Source organism: Leptonychotes weddellii, chromosome 15 (genome assembly GCF_054177405.1).
Source record: "Leptonychotes weddellii isolate Sample4059 chromosome 15, ASM5417740v2, whole genome shotgun sequence".
In the NCBI taxonomy this organism is placed as follows: domain Eukaryota; kingdom Metazoa; phylum Chordata; class Mammalia; order Carnivora; family Phocidae; genus Leptonychotes; species Leptonychotes weddellii.
In genome coordinates, this window is record NC_138383.1 from 17,945,776 (window position 1) to 17,965,296 (window position 19,521).

Consider the following 19,521-nt stretch of genomic DNA (forward strand, 5'->3'; position numbering starts at 1 on the left):
AGTCCCGCATTGGGCTCCCTGCTCGGCAGGGAGTCTGCTTCTGCCTCTGACCCTCCCCCCTCTCATGTGCTCTCTCTCATTCTCTCTCAAATAAATAAAATCTTTAAAAAAAAAAAAAAGTAATCCCTTTTCATCCTGACTTCTCCAAAATAACACTCTGCTTTTACTTTCAAAGCCTGCCAATGTTTAAAATAAAAGCCTTTGGGTAAAAAGTAAAAATCTCTTCATCATAGATTTTGAGACTTCCTTTGAAGCTCAAGGAATGTCAGCTTCCTTTAGCTCTGCTAGTAGTTACATCCACAGGGAAATATGAATGAGGCTAAGGCATGTGACATTTTCTGTAACCCTCAAGACTCTTGTGACCAACACATGAGGCAAGGAACCTCTTAACTTGTGGAAGTTAACAATGTCATGGAAAAAAGGTTCTTAATGAAATGAAATTTACAGAGAAAGACAAATACCATATGATTTCACCAAATGTGGAATCTAAAAAACAAAGCAAACAAGCAAATGATCAAAAAGCAGAACCATAACTACAAAGAACAAATTGATGGTTGCTAGAGAGGAAGGGGGTGGGAGGAAGGGGCGAAATGAGTGCAGGGGATTAGGAGACAAAGGCTTCCAGTTATAGAATAAACGAGTCACGAGGATAAAAGGTACAGCTTGGGAATATAGTCAATGGTATTGTAGTAGCATTTTACGGTGACAGATGGTAGCTACAATTTTGCTGAGCATAGCATAACATGTAGTTGTTGAATCACTACATTATACACCTGAAACTAATGCAACATTGTGTGTCAACTATTCCTCAATTTAAAAAAATTTTAATTTAGAAAACTTGAGATGGGAAGAAACGAAAGGACTGATTGACACAGGTCAGAGGAGACTCTCTGTGACATCAGCCCTGAAATATTTACCAGAGAAACAAAAAACTTGGTCAAGGAGATTTCTGAAGTAGAGAATCTGGCAAATGTTTCTTCTGTACTGGGTTTCTAGTGACTTGGAAAAAGAAGGTGAGACCTGGAATGAAGAAATACATTGGAAAATTACAGTAGAAAGGGTCTGGTTGAGTCAATGGTCAAGGGATGTATTTAATTTGAACCGTTGTGTTGCCCACCATAATGCCTGACATTCAATATATACTTAGTAAATTTTTCTTAAGTAAACTCTACACCCAACATGGAGCTCCAATTCAATGACCCCAAGATCAAGAGATCGAGTTGCATGCTCTACTGACAGAGCCAGACAAGCACCCCTACTTAATAAATATTTTTGAAAGAGGGGCGCCTGGGCAGCTCAGTCAGTTAAGCACCCAACTCTTGGTTTTGGCTCAGGTCATGATCTCCTGGTCTTGAGATCCAGCCCCAGGTGGAGCTCTGTGCTCCGTGGGGAGTCTGCTTTCACCTCTCCCTCTCCCTCTGACCCTTCCTTTCCCCCACCCCCAAATCACGTGCACACGCTCTCTCTCACTCTCTCTCAAATAATCTTTTTTTTTTTTTCTGCATCTTGGTGATCACATTTATTGAAAGGGTTGGAAAAAAATTAAAATGCCCTTTAACTTAAGAATTTTTTAGTTATCTGCAAATCAACTCGTTTCAGGAGTGGAAGAATCCTTGGTCATTTCTTAATATCAAAATTTACGCAGGTTTCTCTTCTGAATGTCTTCTACATTTAAAGAGGCAATCATACAAAAGCTCCTATATTCCATACATGATAAATTCTTTGTTTCAGCCAACTCTTAATGGAGGGGCAACTAGTACAACACCATCTCCCCGGACAAAAAGCATTGGAATATTCCGTTTTGTTGATTTATATATCTCTTCGTATGTTTCCTCATCAATTTCTATAGTAGTCACAGTTTCTTCCACATCTCCCAATATCATATTTAAATGCTGATCGTAAGCATGCTGCCTTGAAGCTCTCTGTCATTTCTCATTTTCACATAAATTCGCTCATCCAGGCTGAGCCTGATGAGATCCAGGGGCTCTTCTACAGTGTTGGTAGTTTGTTGCTGATCCACGTCGTCCGCCATGTTTCAAACCCTGCGCCCTTTCCCCTCTCTCAAATAATCTTTAAAAAAATAAATATTTTTGAGGGCGCCTGGGTGGCTCAGTCGTTAAGCGTCTGCCTTCGGCTCAGGTCATGATCCCAGGGTCCTGGGATCGAGTCCCACATCGGGCTCCCTCCTCGGGGGGAAGCCTGCTTCTCCCTCTCCCCCTCCCGCTGCTTGTGTTCCTGCTCTCGCTATCTCTGTCTCTGTCAAATAAATAAATAAAATCTTTAAAAAAAAATAAAAAAAAAAATAAAAAAATAAAAAAATAAATATTTTTGAAAGACAAATAAAACTGGAAATGTAGTTTTTTGTTTTTTGGGTTTTTTTGGAAATTTAGTTTCTTGTGACAAACTTATGTGGATTTTTTGTATTTGTGATCACATTATTTAAGGCTGGATGAAGATTGCTATGCTTTACAGTTGAGTTGTTTTGTTTTATAAAGCAGGGTTTAGCTGGGCTTGTGTGGTATTTTAAGGAGCAAGTTGTGTGAAAGGGAGCCTACAGGATATTTTTAGGGAGAATGTACAAGGGCATGGTCTTCAAGAAGAAAAATTTTCTTAGGAGGAGAAAGATACCCAAAGTGAACCTTCAGTTGGATATTGCCTTGAGCCCTATTTTCATTGCAAGTTTCTTTCTGCTTGGAGGTTTAGAGATTCTGAATACAGGCGAACAATTATTTCTATTAAAGAAATATACTTTGGATGGGGCACCTGGGTGGCTCAGTCAGTTAAGCCTCTGCTTTTGGCTTGGGTCATGATCCTGGGGTCCTGGGATCAAGCCCCGAGTTGGCTCCCTGTCAGCCGGGTAGTCTGCTTTTCCCTCTGCCTCTGCCCCTCCCGCTTGCTCGTGCTCTCTCTTTCTCCCTCTCTCTCTCTCAAATAAATAAATAAAATCATACACACACACACACACACACACTGGTGGGGCGTTTAGGTGGCTCAGTCAATAAAGCAGCAGGGTCTTGATTTTGGCTCAGGTCATGACCTCAGGGTCCTGGGTTTGACTGAGCTCAGCATCTGGCTCTGAGCTCAGTAGGGAGTCCACTTGAGGTTTCTTTTTCTCTCTCCCTCTCCCTCTGCCCCTTGCTGTGCATGCATGCACACATGCGCACTTACTCTCTCCTTCTCAAATCTAAAAAAAAAAAGATACATACATACACATACCTTGGGACTTAAAATTTTCTGGCAATATGTATAGCTATTGACAACAAGAGATTTGGGTAAACCCTGTGAGGTAAGTGGATTTTACTTTATTATCTTATTATTATCCTTTTTAGTCTCTACACCCTGTGTGGGGCTCAAACTCACCACCCTGAGATCAAGAGTCACATGTTCTACCAACTAAGCCAGCTAGGGACCCCAGGGTAAGTGTATATCAGGAGCTTTCCAGTCTTTAAATGTTTGGTAGAATTCTTCACTAAAACCATTTGGACCTGGAGATTTCCTTCTTTAATTAAATTATATTTTAAATTATAAATTAAATTTCTTTAACAGTTATAGAGCTATCCAAACTATCTATTTCATACTGGGTGAGTTGTGGTAGTTTGTGCTTTTTGAGAAATTGGAACACAGAATGTTTACTTCGTCTCAAAAACCACCCTACAAAAATACTTATGGATGACAAAGAGGAAAAGAATAACTTTAGACAGGAGAAGTCTTCCAGACACCACCTTCACCACTGATCAAGGTTAACATCTCTAGCAATGGGCGAATCAAAACTATGTACCACCTGATAGGATATAATGACAAGAACACAGCATCCCTTTAGTGCTATTCCTAACAAAGATAAATACCCTAAATCCTATCATGAGGAGACATAAGACAAGTCCAAATCAAGCAACATTATACATAATAAGTGTCCGATAATCTTCAAAAAAATCAAAGTTATGAAAAAAAGGAAAGAACGAGGAACCATGCCCCTAACTGAAGGAGACTAACGAGATATGCAACTAAATTCAAAGGGTGATTGCAGATTGGGTCATTGAGCTATAAAGAACGTTATTGGGACAAATGATGAAATCTCATAGGCTGCTGAAAACCAGATGGTGATATGTATCAATGTTAATTTCCAGCTTTGATGGTTGTACTCTGGTTACGTATCACAATGTCCTTATTTGTAGAAAATACATACTAAAGGATTTCGGTGATAAGACAAAAAGCTGTCAACTTATTCTCAAATGGTTCAGAAAAAAATAATCTTTTTGTACTTAAAAAAAAAGCTTTTCTGTAAATTTTAAATAATTTAAAAATTTTGTAAACGAAACTTTTTTCCAGATAGCCTTTTCTCATTTTGATCACTCTGTTATTCTAGAGCTCCTAAACAATGATGGATATATTTGACATCCATTTGTATTAGATATCATCTACTTATTTGGGAATCTTTCTACCTTTCTTTCTAATCTAATCTTTCTAATTTATTTCCTCAATGAGATTATTAAACCCTCAAAAGAAATATATTATGCTTCTATTTCCTTTGTATTTCCTTATAATATCAAATAGCTACCCTTCATAACCACTTGAAAACACAAAAGGTTTTGGAACATGAATTATCTGAATAGTTTAATTGCTTCTTTCAATTTAAGCCCATTGAAAAACTTTAAATCATCTCTCTTAAGTCGTATGACGGATCCAGGAACCAAGTCTGTGCTTATTGCTCTTTCACACCCATCACTGGCCTCTGGGATTCATAGAAATATGTGTCTTGGTGGAAAAATGAGTCACTCCACCAACGCGCAGCTGGACTCTCACACCCAGACAACAAAGAAAATGTGGAAATCTGAGCGAAGCACAAGGAATCTATGTCCGAACAGGAGTTCACAATCTATGTCCGAACAGGAGTTCAGAAGAATGTGAACTCCTGTTCGGACATAGATTCCTTGTGCTTCGCTCAGATTTCCACATTTTCTTTTTTTTTTTTTTTTTAAGATTTTTATTTATTTATTTGAGAGAGAGAGAGAACATGAGGAGGGGGTGGGCAGAGGGAGAGGGAGAAGCAGGCTCCCCACCCAGCAGGGAGCCCAATGCGGGGCTCGATCCCAGGACCCTGGGATCATGACCTGAGCCGAAGGCAGACACTCAACGACTGAGCCACCCAGGCGCCCCCTCCACATTTTTTTTGTTGTCTGGGTGTGAGAGTCCAGCTGCGAGAGAGAGTCAGCTCTTCTGTTACATTATGAAATGGAAACATGGTTTCCTGGGAAAAGGGCCAGATTTCACAAATTAAATGGTTTTGCTTAAATGTGCACAGCTGCTAAACACTTAAACTGTGCTTATTGAGAGTGTCTTATTTTAAAGATCTTGTCTTGATTCCAACTGGAAAGTTGAGAGGGGGGAGGGGTGGTCTTCTTGTGTGAATGGAATGAGTTTAACAGAAAGTTGTCTTGAATACTACCAGTTCTTGACCTGGTTCAAGTGCATGAAAGGGAAAAAAGGTTATGCACATTTCTTGCCACCAATGGTATGTTGACCATTCTGACATGTCCCTTTACATATATGAACAGGTTTCATCCTCCAAAGAACCTTAGTATTTTTTATTATGGGAAAGTTCAACTGTAGACAAAAATAGAATAATACAATGAATCCCTATGTACCTATCGCCTTGCTTGAACAAAAATTAACACATGGACAATCTTCTTTCATCTACATCCCCGTCCACTTCCCTCAGAACTATTTTTAATCATATCCTAGATGTGGTATCATTTCATCTGTAAATACTTCAGTGTTTTTTTTTTTTTAAAGATTTTATTTATTTATTTGAGAGAAAGAATGAGAGAGAGAGAGCATGAGAGGGGGAGGGTCAGAGGGAGAAGCAGACTCCCCGCTGAGCAGGGAGCCCGATGCGGGACTCGATCCCGGGACTCCAGGATCATGACCTGAGCCGAAGGCAGTCGCTTAACCAACTGAGCCACCCAGGCGCCCCAGTGTGTATCTCTTAAATATAAGGATTATTTATTTACTTATTTTAAAGTGATCTCTCCACCCAATGTGGGGCTCCACCCCCAAAATTGAGTCGCATGCTCCACCCACTGAGCCAGCCAGGCCTCCCCAAGGATTATTTTTGAAGTATAACCACAATGCCACTATCATACTTTAGAAGTTAATAATAATTCCCTGATGTCAAAGATCTAATCAGTATTCAAATTCCCCTGATTGTCTCATAAACCATTTTTTGCTAACAATTTGTTCAAATCAGGACCATACATTGTAATTGGTTGACTTTTTTTTTTTAAAGTAAACTTTTTTTTTTAAGATTTTATTTATTTATTTTTGTAAGAGAGAGAGAAATAGAGTGAGCACAAGCAGGGGGGAAGGGAGGGGTAGAGGGAGAAGCAGACTCCCCACTGAGCAGGGAACCTAATGAGGAACTCGATCCCAGGACCCTGGGATCACGACCTGAGCCAAAGGCAGATGCTTAACAGACTGAGGCACCCAGGTGCCCTTAAGTAAGCTCTTTGCCCAACGTGGGGCTTGAATTCATGACCCTGAGATCAAGAGTCACATGTTCTACCAACTGAGCCAGCCAAGTATCCCTCTTCTTTTCTTTTTTTTTTTTTTTTAAGATTTTATTTGAGACAGACAGAAAGAGTGAAGGCAGGGGGGGAGGCAGAGGGAGAGGGAGAGAGAGAATCTCAAGCAGATTCCCTGCTAAGCACAGAGCCCTATGTGGGGCTTGATCTCACAATCCTGAGATCCTGACCCCAGTCAAAACCAAGAGTCAGCCACTTAACCAACTGAGCCACCCAGGCACCCCTTCATTTCATTCCCCCTTCATCATCATCTCTTCCTCTCCCCTCCACCTTTGCAATTTGCTTGTTGGAGAAACTGGGTTGTTTGTCTTGTAGAGTTTCCTACCTCTGAATTTCACTGATTGCGTTCCTACAGTGTTGCTTAATGTATTTCTTTGACCTTCAGGTTTCCTGTCAACTGGTAGCTAGATCCAGATGCTTGATCAGATTCAAGTTTGATTGTTTTTTGTTTTTTGTCAAGAATACTTCATGGGTGTTGGTGTGTACTTCTTATCACACCCTAGACACATAATATCAATCCTCTCTTTTCGTGATGTTAAGATTAATGAGTAGGTTTAGGTGTTGTTAGTTTGATATAACAATTATAGAGTTCCCCATTAGTTTCCGCCTCAGAGTTTTAGGAGACATTAATGATCATTATCTTCATCGTTATTTTACTAGAGGTTACAAAATGGTGACATTCTAACTATCATTCTATCTTCATTTATGAGCTGAAATTCTATAAATAAGTTTTTTTTTTAAGATTTTATTTATTTATTTGACAGAGAGAGACACAGCGAGAGAGGGAACACAAGCAGGAGGAGTGGGAGAGAAGCAGGCTTCCCGCGGAGTAGGGAGCCCGATGCGGTGACTCGATCCCAGGACACTGGGATCATGACCTGAGCCGAAGGCAGACGCTTGACTGAGCCACCCAGGAGTCCTTCTTTTTTTTTTTTTTTAAAGTAAGCTCTACATCCTGGATGCCTGGGTGGCTCAGTCGGTTAAGGTCAAGAACTCAAGAACCCAAGAGCAAGAGTTGCATGCTCTACCAACAAAGCCAGCCAGGCACCCCTAAGAGGTTTCCCTCACCAAGTATTTGGTTACCTAGAGGTACAATTCAGAGGTAGGATAAATGCTTATTTCTCTTTATTTCCAGTTTTTAGAATAATTACTTGTTCTCTAGTGGTGTCCAAAGGTGAGTTCCAAGGAGTTTTTTTTGTTTAGCATCATTATGATGTTCATCATTATGAACTCATGAGTTTAAACACATTTGATGTGTATTACCTGAAATCAAACAACTGGAAAAGTAAATTAACAATGTCTTTCTTTTTTTTTAGAGGAGGGGGGCAGAGGGAGAAGGAGAGAGTCCACATCCAGCTCGAAGCCTGACGTGGGGCTCCATCTCATAACCCTGAGATCGTGACCTGAGCTGAAATCAAGAGTTTGACGCTTAACTGACTGAGCCACCCAGGTGCCCCAATTAATTATGTTTTTCTATGTATACTTTGCTACTTATATAAAGAAAGAGATCAATTATAAATAAATAAACCAACATCAGGAATTTCTTCTGCTTTTTAAAAAAGATTTTATTTATTTATTCATTTGACAGAGAGAGAGAGAGCGCACAAGCAGGGGAAGCAGTGGAGGGAGAGGGAGAAGCAGACTCCCTGCTGAGCAGGGAGCCTGATGCGAGGCTTGATCTCAGGACCCTGAGCTGAAGGCAGTCGCTTAACTGACTGAGCCACCCTGGCATCCCAGGAATTTCTTCTTAAAAGCATTTTCCAGGAACTAGCATAGGATTAGCACATATTTAATCTAATCTTCTATAGTTTCTACATCTGTGCTACTAAGACTCCTTAGACTCCTCCTTGTCCCTTTTTCTCTACATGTAATCAATCACTAAGCCCTACTGATTTTCTCTCCTATAGAACTACCATCAGATCTCTTCCCTCTGTGTACACTGTACTCTTTGGTTCAGATAGTCATCTTCTCTTGCTGGGACTACTGCAATATTGTAGTAGCCTCCTGATATTCTCCCTACTTCTGGTCTCAGCCCTTTCCAAACTATCATTTACATTTCCTTAAATCAATTTTTTGAATTTCTTTTTAATGTTTTTTTTTTTAAAGATTTTATTTATTAATTTGACAGAGAGAGACAGCGAGAGAGGGAACACAAGCAGGGGGAGTGGGAGAGGGAGAAGCAGGCTCTCTGCAGAGCAGGGAGCCCGATGCGGGACTCGATCCCAGGACCCTGGGATCATGACCTGAGCCGAAGGCAGTCGCTTAACCGACTGAGCCACCCAGGCGCCCTCTTTTTAACGTTTTAAAGTAATCTCCACACCCAATGTAGGGCTCAAACTCAAGACCCTGAGACCAAGAGTTGCATGCTCTACTGACTGAACCAGCCAGGTACCCCTCAATTTTCTTTCTAAAATGAAAAACAGGGACACCTGGTGGATCAGTCGGTGAATGTCTGCCTTTGGCTCAGGTCATGATCCCAGGGTCCTGGGATCAAGCCCCGCATTGGGCTCGCTGCTCGGCGAGAAGCCTGCTTTTCCCCCTCCCACTCCCTCTGCTTGTGTTCCCTCTCTCGCTGTGTCTCTCTCTGTCAAATAAATAAATAAAATCTTCTAAAAAATAAAAATAAAAAAATAAAATAAAATGAAAACCAGGGACACCTTGGTGGCTCAGTCGGTTAAGCATCTGCCTTCGGCTTACGTCATGATCCCAGGGTCCTGGGATCAAGCCCCGCATTGGGCTGCTGCTCAGCCGGGAGTCTGCTCCTGCCTCTTCCTCTGCCTCCCCCCTCATACTCTCTCTCTCAAATAAATAAAATCTTAAAAAAATAAGATGAAAATCAGCTCCTCTCCCTCTGTTTCTTCCCCCCTCCTCTTGCTCTTTTGGTTAAAATCCTTTAACAGTGCCTTTAACCTTTAGGATAAAGGCCAGACCTACTACCATGACTTCCAGGATGCTCTGTGATTGGGAAACTTTTTCCTGCCCAACCTCACTTTGACCTCTTTGCCTCTAAACATCTTATACAACACCTTATTTAATAGGTTTTCATTTTGGGGGGGGAATGATAAAAATGTTCTAAAACTAATTGTAGTTGCTAACTATGTGAATGTACTAAAAAACATTAAATTGTACACTTTATTTTTGTAAGATTTTATTTATTTATGTATGTATGTATGTATGTATGTATTTATTTAGCATGCAAGTGGGGTAAGGGGCAGAGCGAGAGAGAGAATCTCAAGCAAACTCCACGCTGAGCTTGGAGCCCAACTCAGGGATCCTGAGATCATGACCTGAGCGGAAATGAAGAGTTGGACACTTAACTGATTAAGCTACTCAGGCACGCTGAATTGTACACTTTATTTTTTTAAATTTTATTTATTTATTTTTAAGATTTATTTATTTGACAGAGAGAGGAAGAAAGAGGGAGAGAGCACAAGCAGGGGGAGCAGTAGAGGGAGAGGGAGAAGCAGGCTCCCTGCTCTGCAGGGAGCCTGATGTGAGGCTTGATCCCAGGACCCTGAGATCAAAACCTGAGCTGAAGGCAGATGCTTAACCGACTGAGCCACCCAGGCGCCCCCCGAATTGTACACTTTAAATAGGTGAATTGTATGTGATGTGAATTATATCTCAATAAAGCTGGGTTTTTTGTTGTCTTTACTTTTTTTGTGCGGTTTAAAAAGGTGGGTTTTTAAAAAAGAAAATGAAAGGGAGAAAAAATAAGTTAGCAAATAGGACAGGAAATAAATTAATACAACCTCACAAGGACCAAGAGGGAGCGTCTCAAGGACAAATTGGTCAGCAGTGCCAAATGCTGTAGGGTTCAAATAAAATTAGAAAAGGAGAGATAATTGGTAGAATATGGAGTTTATTAGTGACTTTTTTAAAAGATTTTTTTTTTATTTGACAGAGAGAGAGAGCACAAGCAGGGGGAGTGGGAGAGGGAGAAACAGGCTCCCCGCCGAGTAGGGAGCCCGATGTGGGACTCGATTCCAGGATGCCAGGATCATGACCTGAGCCGAAGGCAGACACTTAACGGTCTGAGCCACCCAGGCGCCCAATTAGTGACTTTTAAGTGCTCGATTAGTAGAGAGGAAGCCGTCTTTTTGGACAGAGAGCAGAAGTTTAAGAACTGAATTTGGTGTTAGGGATCTATAGCAGCAGTTCTAGAAAACAATGAAATTTGAACACTAGAGATTGGACAGACCTAACCTTGAGGAGACAGGAAGGTCCAAACCAATTAAGACTGCAGTTTTTATTTGTATGCTTTGTTTTTTTATTTCTAGGATAAGAGACCAGTGCATGTTGAAGGCAGAGAAGGAGGAGAGGTTTTAGGGCATTTCCATTAATTTATTTTCTTGATGTTGTATTTGTTAGTCTGCATCACTGCTTCCCTGAGACTAAAAACTCTCCCCCCACAGCAAATTTGCCGGGGCTTTGAATGGTTTCTAGCACTAAGCTATGCATAAAATAGCTCTTAATAAATAATTTTGACTGTTTTCTGGCTCAGGAAAGCTACCCTATATATTAATGTTCGAGGGAGAGAAAAAGAAGGAATTTTTGAGGGAGAGAAATGTAAAATATAATAGGCATTTTTTTTTGGTATATGTCAGAGGGACAAGAATAGTGCCTATAAATCCAGAGAGAAAAACACCATTGCCGTCTGTAGCAGCTGAAAGCCAGCTCTTGAGAACTGGTTTTCCATGTGGGATGGTTTCTCTGATGTGAAGACACATCATTCATCCCAAGTGTTTATTATTAACAAAACATACTATCTCCCTATGATCTCTCCCAGGATGGATCCAAAACTGGATAGAACATATTGCATGCTGTGCCCCTCACACCTTGCTGGATCTCCCTAATTATATACTCATAGGACCTATGGCAGAACCACGATAGGAGATGAACAATACCTGGTTATCTCCCTCCCCAGCCCTGCACTTTCTCATCTCATGTTGTTGCTGCAGGGAGAGGGGGGAAGGGTATGCCCTTTCTCCTCCTTTATGCCTAGAGACTCTCCCCCTGTGAACCTTTCCCCCTCCCCCAGGAAGTAGTGGCAGTACTCCCTGAGCTGCTGGAGTACCTTCCACTTTGTACCAGAAACTGTTTGTGCATCTGTCTCCCTTGCTGCACTATGAGCTTCTCAACAGCAGGGACTGGTTTTTATTAATTCTCCTTGAAGGCCACAGTCCAGTAGCTGGCTCATGTTAAGTAGTCACACTTCTTGAGCAAATGAATGGATACAGGAATATGACAGAGCTCTGTGAGGTTCCAGCTGCTGACGAGGTTGTATCCCGGTGTTCTTTTTCTGGGCCAAAGGGTTGTTTGTTTCCACCTCTCCATTCCTTTTACAGACTGCCTCAGCAGCTCAAAGTACACAATGGAACAGTGTGCCTTTCAGCAAATAGAGTGAGCAATGGAAAATGCCAAGCATCAACCCTGCATGCAAGCAATGGCATGCTGAATGTAATTCCAAATAGAGACCAACTGACTATTTTCACTGAAATGGAATGAAGCCTTCCGGTAAGGCTCTTATTGGGCTCCATTTCTGGTTATCAGGATTGATAAAGCTAATGCAACAAGGCTCAGCACGCCCCCTGTTGGATTTAACTGGCATTTAGTAAGAAGAAGAACAAGAGAGAAACTCGATGCAATTTCTTAGACATAGGTATGCAAGGGTAGGACCCTTTCTGCAAAATTCTCTGTTAAGGAGGCATCAAATGAGTCAGAGATGTATTCACTGGACTATCCCTTGGTTATAATTTGACGCATCCACAAATACTGACATTCCTTTTTGAAGAATAGAAATATTTTCCTAATGTGAAAGCCAAAATGGCATGGACTTAATTCCTTTTAGCAAGCATGCAACCACAAAAAACAAATCAACCACTAAAACCAAGGCTAACCTGGCAAGGCACTTGCCCTCTCTAGGCCCTCCTGTTACTGTGTGTCAAGTGAGGAGGTCAGATTTGATGATCTCATTGCCAAGGGCCCGTCTCTAGGATCAGAGAGGTAGATGCACTCCTAGGTCCAGCATCTCCCCCACCCCCAATGAGGTTTAAATCGTAATTTCTGAATCTCCATTGATAGAGAACTGGCTACCTTAGTATATCCATACATTGGAAAACAAGTTAGCTCTATATGCAGTGATATGGAACAATCTTCATGGTATATTATTAACTGAAAAAAAGCAAAGTGCTGAGCATATATATATATATATTCCACAAGAAAACAGTAACATTTTTTTTTTTTTGAAAACAGTAACAATTTGTCTCTTGGGGGAGAAAGTAGTTGTGCAGACAAGTGTAGAAGGAAAAGTTCTTTTCACTCTACTTCTCTGTGTCCTGTTCACAATCTGTATCTTGTGTGTCACCTGTGAAAACAATCTAACCAATTTAAAAAAGTAAGAACCTGGGGCCCTGGGCTGACTCAGTCCAAAGAGCACGTGACTCTTGATCTCGGGGTCATGATTCGAGTTCCACATGGGGTGTGGAGATTACTTAAATAAATAAGAACCTTATAAAGGGTTAGTAAGGTTCTCTACTGTCACTCTTCTTTTTTTCTAGAAGTCTTATCAATCCTCAATGGAAGCAACTTAAACTGCTATAGTACATTTTCTCTAATTTTTTTTTTTTTAAGATTTTATTTATTTATTCATGACAGACAGAGAGAGAGAGAGAGGCAGAGGGAGAAGCAGGCTCCCAAGGAGCAGGGAGCCCGATGCGGGACTCGATCCCAGGACCCTGAGATCATGACCTGAGCCGAAGGCAGATGCTTAACCATTTGAGCCACCCAGGTGCCCCATTTTCTCTAATTTTTATTAAAATATTTTATTTATTTTACTTAAGAGAGAGCACACAAGCAGGGGGAGCAGCAGAGGGAGAGGGAGAAGCAGGCTCCCCTCTGAGCAGGGAGCCCTATGCAGAACTCGATTCCAGGACCCCAGGATCATGACCTGAGCTGAAGGCAGACGCTTAACTAAGCCATTCAGGCAACCCAGTACATTTTCTCTTAAATTCTAAAATAAATTGGTAATCTGTCAGTTCTAATAGATATATATCTGCTAGTCATTGGGGCTATCCCAGACTGTCCCAGATACTGAGCTCTTCAGCATCTTTCTGGCTTGGTTCTCTGAATGATTGTTGGGGCCTGGAGACCCACTGAGCAGTTTTTCACTCTTCCTAATGATAATGCATGCCAGACTAGAAGTGACCTTTTGCCAAGACCATCATCTGTCCAGCTGGGGAAACCCAAGCTTGGTTTCCTAACCAGGGAAAAGGTTTGCAGCTTTTCTGGGGGAAAGAGGGCTGGTGCCATCCCAGGGAACTCTTAAGTCCAGTGCTGTGCTACATAGCAAAATAGGGGAGCACGAGCAGCCTCTTTTTCTCTAGACTTCTGAGTCAAGGGTCCTCCTTGGTTCTGGTCCTTGATACCCATCACAGTTGAAAATATGTCTGTAGTTAATCATCAGGCCCACATATTCGAAATCAGCATGCATGGGTGGCCATGTCTGCCTATCCCTGTCCCAATGAAAGGTAGAGTGCTAAGGTAGAAAGAGCCAGAGAGCAGTATAGGGACCTGATTTGAGCACCAAGCCAAGGCTAACCTGGCAAGTCACTTGCCCTCTCTAGGCCCTCCTGTTACTGTGTGTCAAGTGAAGAGGTCAGATTTGATGATCTCATTGCCAAGGGCCAGTCTCTGGGATCAGAGAGGTAGATGCACTCCTAGGTCCTGCTCTGGGAAGTCACTGTGAGCTAGGCCTCTGGCAGGGGGAAACACAGGAAAGGTAATTTTTAAAGAGCGGTGAGAGATGGCCAAAGGCTTTACTTCCTATTTTATTGTCCATCTTAGTCCTACTCTGTTAGTATAAATCTAGGAGGAACCTAGAGGAGCTTTGCAGCTCCTCACCACCACTGTGATCTTAATCTAAGTTCTCCCTCCCCCAACAACCCCTCAAACATTTGTTATAAAGATTTTATTTTTAGGGGTGCCTGGGTGGCTCAGTGGGTTAAACGTCTGCCTTCAGCTCAGGTCATGATCACAGGGTCCTGGGATTGAGCCCCACATCGGGCTCTCTGCTCAGCAGGGAGCCTGCTTCTGCCTCTCCCTCTGCTGCTCCCCCTGCTTGTGCGCTCTCTCTCTGTCAAATAAATAAATAAAATATATTTTTAAAAAGTTTATTTTTAGGGCACCTGGGTGGCTCAGTTGGTTAAGCGACTGCCTTTGGCTCAGGTCATGATCCTGGAGTCCTGGGATCGAGTCCCGCATGGGGCTCCCTGCTCAGCGAGGAGCCTGCTTCTCCCTCTGACCCTCCCCCCTCTCATGTACTCTCCCATTCTCGCTCGCTCAAATAAATACATAAATCTTTAAAAAAAAATAAAAATAAAAAAATAAAAAGTTTATTTTTAAGTCATTTCTACATCCAAGGTGGGTCTTGAACTCACAACCCCAAGATCAAGAGTCACGAGCTCTACTGACTCAGCCAGCCCAGCACCTCAGAACTCTTCAAGCTTTTTAGAACAGTGGTTAGTAACTTGGCTTTGGGGGAGGTAGAGGCCCCTTTAAAAAGACTGTGGAAGCCATGGATTTTTTTCCCTCTCAAAAACTGGGCACAGGCAAATACAGTATTTTGCATACGATTTTAGGGTCTCATGTTCTGCCTCCCCGCTCTAGAACTTCAAATGCTTAGGTACGTTTGTGGGTGAGCAAAAAAAGCGGGAGGGAAAAGGAGAGCCCCACTCTAGGACCTGTTTCCCTTCGCCGGCTCACGGCTCACATTCCTCCGCCCCAGTCCCATTGCGCGGCCTCCGCTGGCAGCCGAGGCCCTAGTCTCCCGCTCCAACTATTCCAACTATCCTGGGAAGGGTGGGGCGCTCGGCTCTTGGGTCCCCCTCGGTTGCCCCCCTTCCCCACCATCGGTCTCCCCTTCTGCCCCGGTCCCTCCCTTTCTGGGGTGGGGCCAGCCAATGGGCGATGAGACTCCGGGGTTTGGCCCGGGAGCCGGGGAGCTCACCGATTCCCCGCCCCACAGTTCTGGCCACTGTCCCGGTGCGCACGGACGTGGCTCGAGTTTCCTCGGCTCTCTGCTCTTTCTCGCTTCCCCCCACCCCCCTCCCGCTTTTCCTCCTCTCCTGGGCTTCAGCTCCAGCTCCACCCGGCCGGCCCCGCACGGCTCCGGCTAGCCATGGAGGACACCCAGCTCCATATCATCGAGCAGCCGCTTCCCGAGTACCCCGATGTTGGGGACTCGGGGTCCTCCCCCATGGGGGCGCCAGCGGCGGAGGAGCCGTCAGGGGCCGGCTCTGAGGAGCTGATCAAGTCGGACCAGGTAAACGGCGTGCTGGTGCTGAGTCTTCTGGACAAAATCATCGGCGCCGTCGACCAGATCCAGCTGACCCAAGCCCAGCTGGAGGAACGGCAGGCGGAGATGGAGGGTGCCGTGCAGAGCATCCAGGGCGAGCTGAGCAAGCTGGGCAAGGCACACGCCACCACCAGCAACACCGTGAGCAAGTTGCTGGAGAAGGTGCGCAAGGTCAGCGTCAACGTGAAGACCGTGCGCGGCAGCCTGGAGCGCCAGGCCGGCCAGATCAAGAAGCTGGAGGTCAACGAGGCCGAGCTGCTGAGGCGCCGCAACTTTAAAGTCATGATCTACCAGGTGAGCTGGCGGGGTGGACCGCGCCCGGCCGGCTGTCTCCGGGGCTTGGGGTGGGGGGGACCTGCCCGCGGTGCGGCGCTCCCGCCAGCCTGGCGTGGCTCGGGGGACCTACCCTTCTTCCGGCGAGCGCCGCTGGAGTGGGGCGGGGTGGGCGGCGGATTCCTGGAGCGCGCGGAGGGGCGCGCTCTGCACCCCACGCCTTATCACCGAGCCCCCTCCCTCTGGTGACAAACTCGCAAAAAAGTTAGGGAGCAGGACTCGAGGACGCTCCCCCCCAGGCAGACCGTTCCCAACTTGGCTCTGTGAAGTCTCCCTACTTGGCGGAGGTTTTGGGGAAAGCCAGGGGTCCCTGGCGGCCGGTGGGCCCGCTGTAAGCGGACACTGGCGGCGCGGCCCGGGTTTGGGGCCTCCGGCGCTGCCCGCCCGATATAGCGGGTGATTCAGGGCTCAGGCACGCACCGGCGGGGGCTGCGCCAGGCGAGGGACGCGACCGCCAGCACACGCCCCCGGACCCGCATGGGCCTCGGCTGCCCCCGCGTCCCCGCGCTGCGATTTGCCCCGAGCCTCTGGGCACTTTCAGGCCCTTGGGGACGCAGGCAGCGCTCCCGAACCCTCTCTGCCAGATGGAAGTAGGCACGGGGGCGGGGTTATGGGGGGCGGGGCGCGACGTGAGGAGTGCAAGAGGGGTTCTTGGGGCAGAATGGACAGCCCCTGCCGGTCCGGCGATCTAGGCGCGGAGAATCACCCTGCCGGCCCGCGGGACAGTGGAGCAGCCGGCAGACAGGCGGGAGGAGGCTGGCGCGCGCCAGGCTCCGCCCAGGCCGCTTGTGGCTTCCTTTGCACCTCTCCCCGTTTTGCCCACCCGGATAAAAGTGCCATTTTTGTTTCATAACTGCAAATAAACCTGGAAATCTCAGTGCTGCTGGTCCTCTTCGCTTCCCGCTCCCCAATCCCATTAGAAGTGGCTCTGAGCTGAGGGCTTGGTGATCTTTGATCGGTGGGAATCCACCCAGCCTCTCCTCTCTGCTTCCTGCAGAGGTTGAGGTTCCCACCCCAAGGAGGTGAGGTCATGGGGGCGAAGGGGTTAGTGTATGCTCCTTTTGCCCCTTCCTCTCCCTCAGAAGGGAATGGAAAGAAAAGGAAGGCTAGATTTCCCACACCCTCTAGGTGAGAGAACCTGTCAGGGAGCTGTGGTTTCCCTGACTGCACCAGGCCCTGGTCAAGCTGGGTTCTGAGTGACCATCTGGGATTCAGTGAGGTCTTTGGCTGGGTCTCTCTAGGAGGAGCTAAGAGAGATGCAGATTACGACAAGGGTTTGGAAACAGACACAGGGAGATGGGTGAGCTCATACCCATCTGAGGAGATGGTGGTGGGACAGAGACAGAAGCGGTGCTCTCCCCCTCCCTCCAATGCCCAGGGACTCCTCCCACATAGCGCTAGAAGCTCCCCCACCAGCCCATAGAGCACAATCTGGTAGATTTTCTACTTAATCTAACCGCTTGGAGGAGTGTGTGTGAGAGAGATTTTAGGGAAATCTGATTAGCACGGGGGGGGGGGCGTCACTGGGGGAAGAACAACACGCAGGGGTCTCCACAGCCTGGTGTATGAGAGGGTTGCCACGAACAGCTTCAATATGCTGCCCTCCTCACTCTGAATATCCCAGACTGCAGAGTGTGGGAAGGTTCTCAGCCTCAAAGTAAACCTATGTCAAGGGTGGAGATGCTGAGAGGAAGACGAGTACTGAGGGAGAAAGGCTCCGGTGCAGAGGCCAATGAGAGCTCTGTTACTGCCTCTCTGCAGCTGGCACACACCTCTACATCGTGTGTTTGGGGCGGGGGGAGGGCCTCTACTAACAGGGTGGCTTTGACTGCATCTGTACTAAACCAGGGCCAGTGGGAGGCAGAAAGTGGCAGTGGAAAGAATGGCTCAAGCTGGGGACCCTGAGCCGCTAAACCACAGGGCAAATAACTAACAAGTAACACGGTTCCACCCTGGAGAGGAGATCAGCAAGGAAAAGATCCCAGCAGCAGGGGTGGGGCTCAGGGAAGCAGCACTTCCCTGAGCTGCAGAGCAGATGTCCAGGTAGGGGGCAAGGGCTGAGTACCCTCAGCTGCTAAAGGAAAAGCAGAGGCTGCTCCTCTGAGGTCTGCAGGCCTGGGAAGAGAATGAGGTAAAAATAGCTCTGCGCCTGGGCAGGCCTAATAGGGAAGCTTGGGGGCGGCAGCATTTATGGTAGTCAGGCTGAGGGGTAGGATGCTTGGGTGGCCAGGCAGAGAGAGAGAGAAATCTGGAGAAGGGCCTCCTGGGAGAGTGTTAGTTCTACAGAGTGGGAACAGGGGAGAGGATGTTATATTCCCCACTACAGATGTGGGAGGTGATGATGTGGCAATGGGGGCGGGGTGGAAGGGAGAATGAAAGGCCTGCAAGGCCCCAGCTGTGGGATCAGGTCATCTGGCCCCCCATACCTTTTTCCTGGGGAGATAAAGGAGGGAATCCCTTGTGTGGCCTCACCCCATATTCAAGGAACTGCTAGACATAATAATTTCTTTTTCTTTTCTTTTTTTTTAAAGATTTTATTTATGTATTTGAGAGAGAGAATGAGATAGAGAGAGCATGAGAGGGGGGAGGGTCAGAGGGAGAAGCAGACTCCCTGCTGAGCAGGGAGCCTGATGCGGGACTTGATCCCGGGACTCCAGGATCATGACCTGAGCCGAAGGCAGTCGCTTAACCAACTGAGCCACCCAGGCGCCCCTAGACATAATAATTTCATAGGTTAAGTTTGCATTTGATCCCCCCCGCCCCCCATGAAATTCAGCACCTCCCACCCCAAGATATCAGAGCCCTCACCTTGAACCCACTTCTGAGTCATTATTGTCCTCTGGCATTTCCCTAGCTCCCTAACAAAAATTAGCAGTTTGGCAACCCATGCTATCAGGTGACACCTAACTAGGCAACAGCTAGTGAAGGAGAAGAAGGAAATCTACTAGTAGCGAAGGGTCAGTGGACTGAGAACTGCTGGGAAGATTTGGCAGATCATGGGCACTGTACAAACAGGAGGGGCAGTGATCATTAAAGATCCAAATCTTCCAGGGGCACCTGGGTGGCTCAGTCGGTTAAGCGGCTGCCTTCAACTCGGATTGTGATCCCACGGTGCTGGGATCAAGCCCTTCATCGGGCTCCCTGCTCAGCGGAGAGCCTGCTTCTCCCTCTCCCTCTGCCTGCCTCTCTCCCTACTTGTGCTCGCTCTCTGTCAAATCAATAAAAAAAAAAAAAAATCCAATTCTCCCGGATAAC

General features: G+C 45.7%; 2 protein-coding genes and 1 pseudogene across 3 annotated transcripts in view; 2 read left to right on the forward strand and 1 right to left on the reverse strand.

Moving 5' to 3' along the window:
- PSMC3IP (PSMC3 interacting protein) overlaps positions 1-19,521 on the forward strand; it is a 180,226-nt gene that overhangs the window by 92,994 nt on the left and 67,711 nt on the right. The window lies entirely within an intron of this gene.
- LOC145717225 (U6 snRNA-associated Sm-like protein LSm3 pseudogene) lies at positions 1,496-2,074 on the reverse strand (annotated as a pseudogene).
- CAVIN1 (caveolae associated protein 1) overlaps positions 15,585-19,521 on the forward strand; it is a 14,296-nt gene continuing 10,359 nt past the window's right edge. Inside the window, exon 1 of one of the 2 annotated variants that reach the window (XM_081804975.1) lies at positions 15,585-16,227. In XM_081804975.1, coding sequence (XP_081661101.1) covers positions 15,757-16,227 — 471 coding nt within the window. In that variant the 5' untranslated portion in view covers positions 15,585-15,756. The remainder of the gene's footprint in view (positions 16,228-19,521) is intronic. The other variant, XM_006750711.3, reaches the window with a different exon arrangement.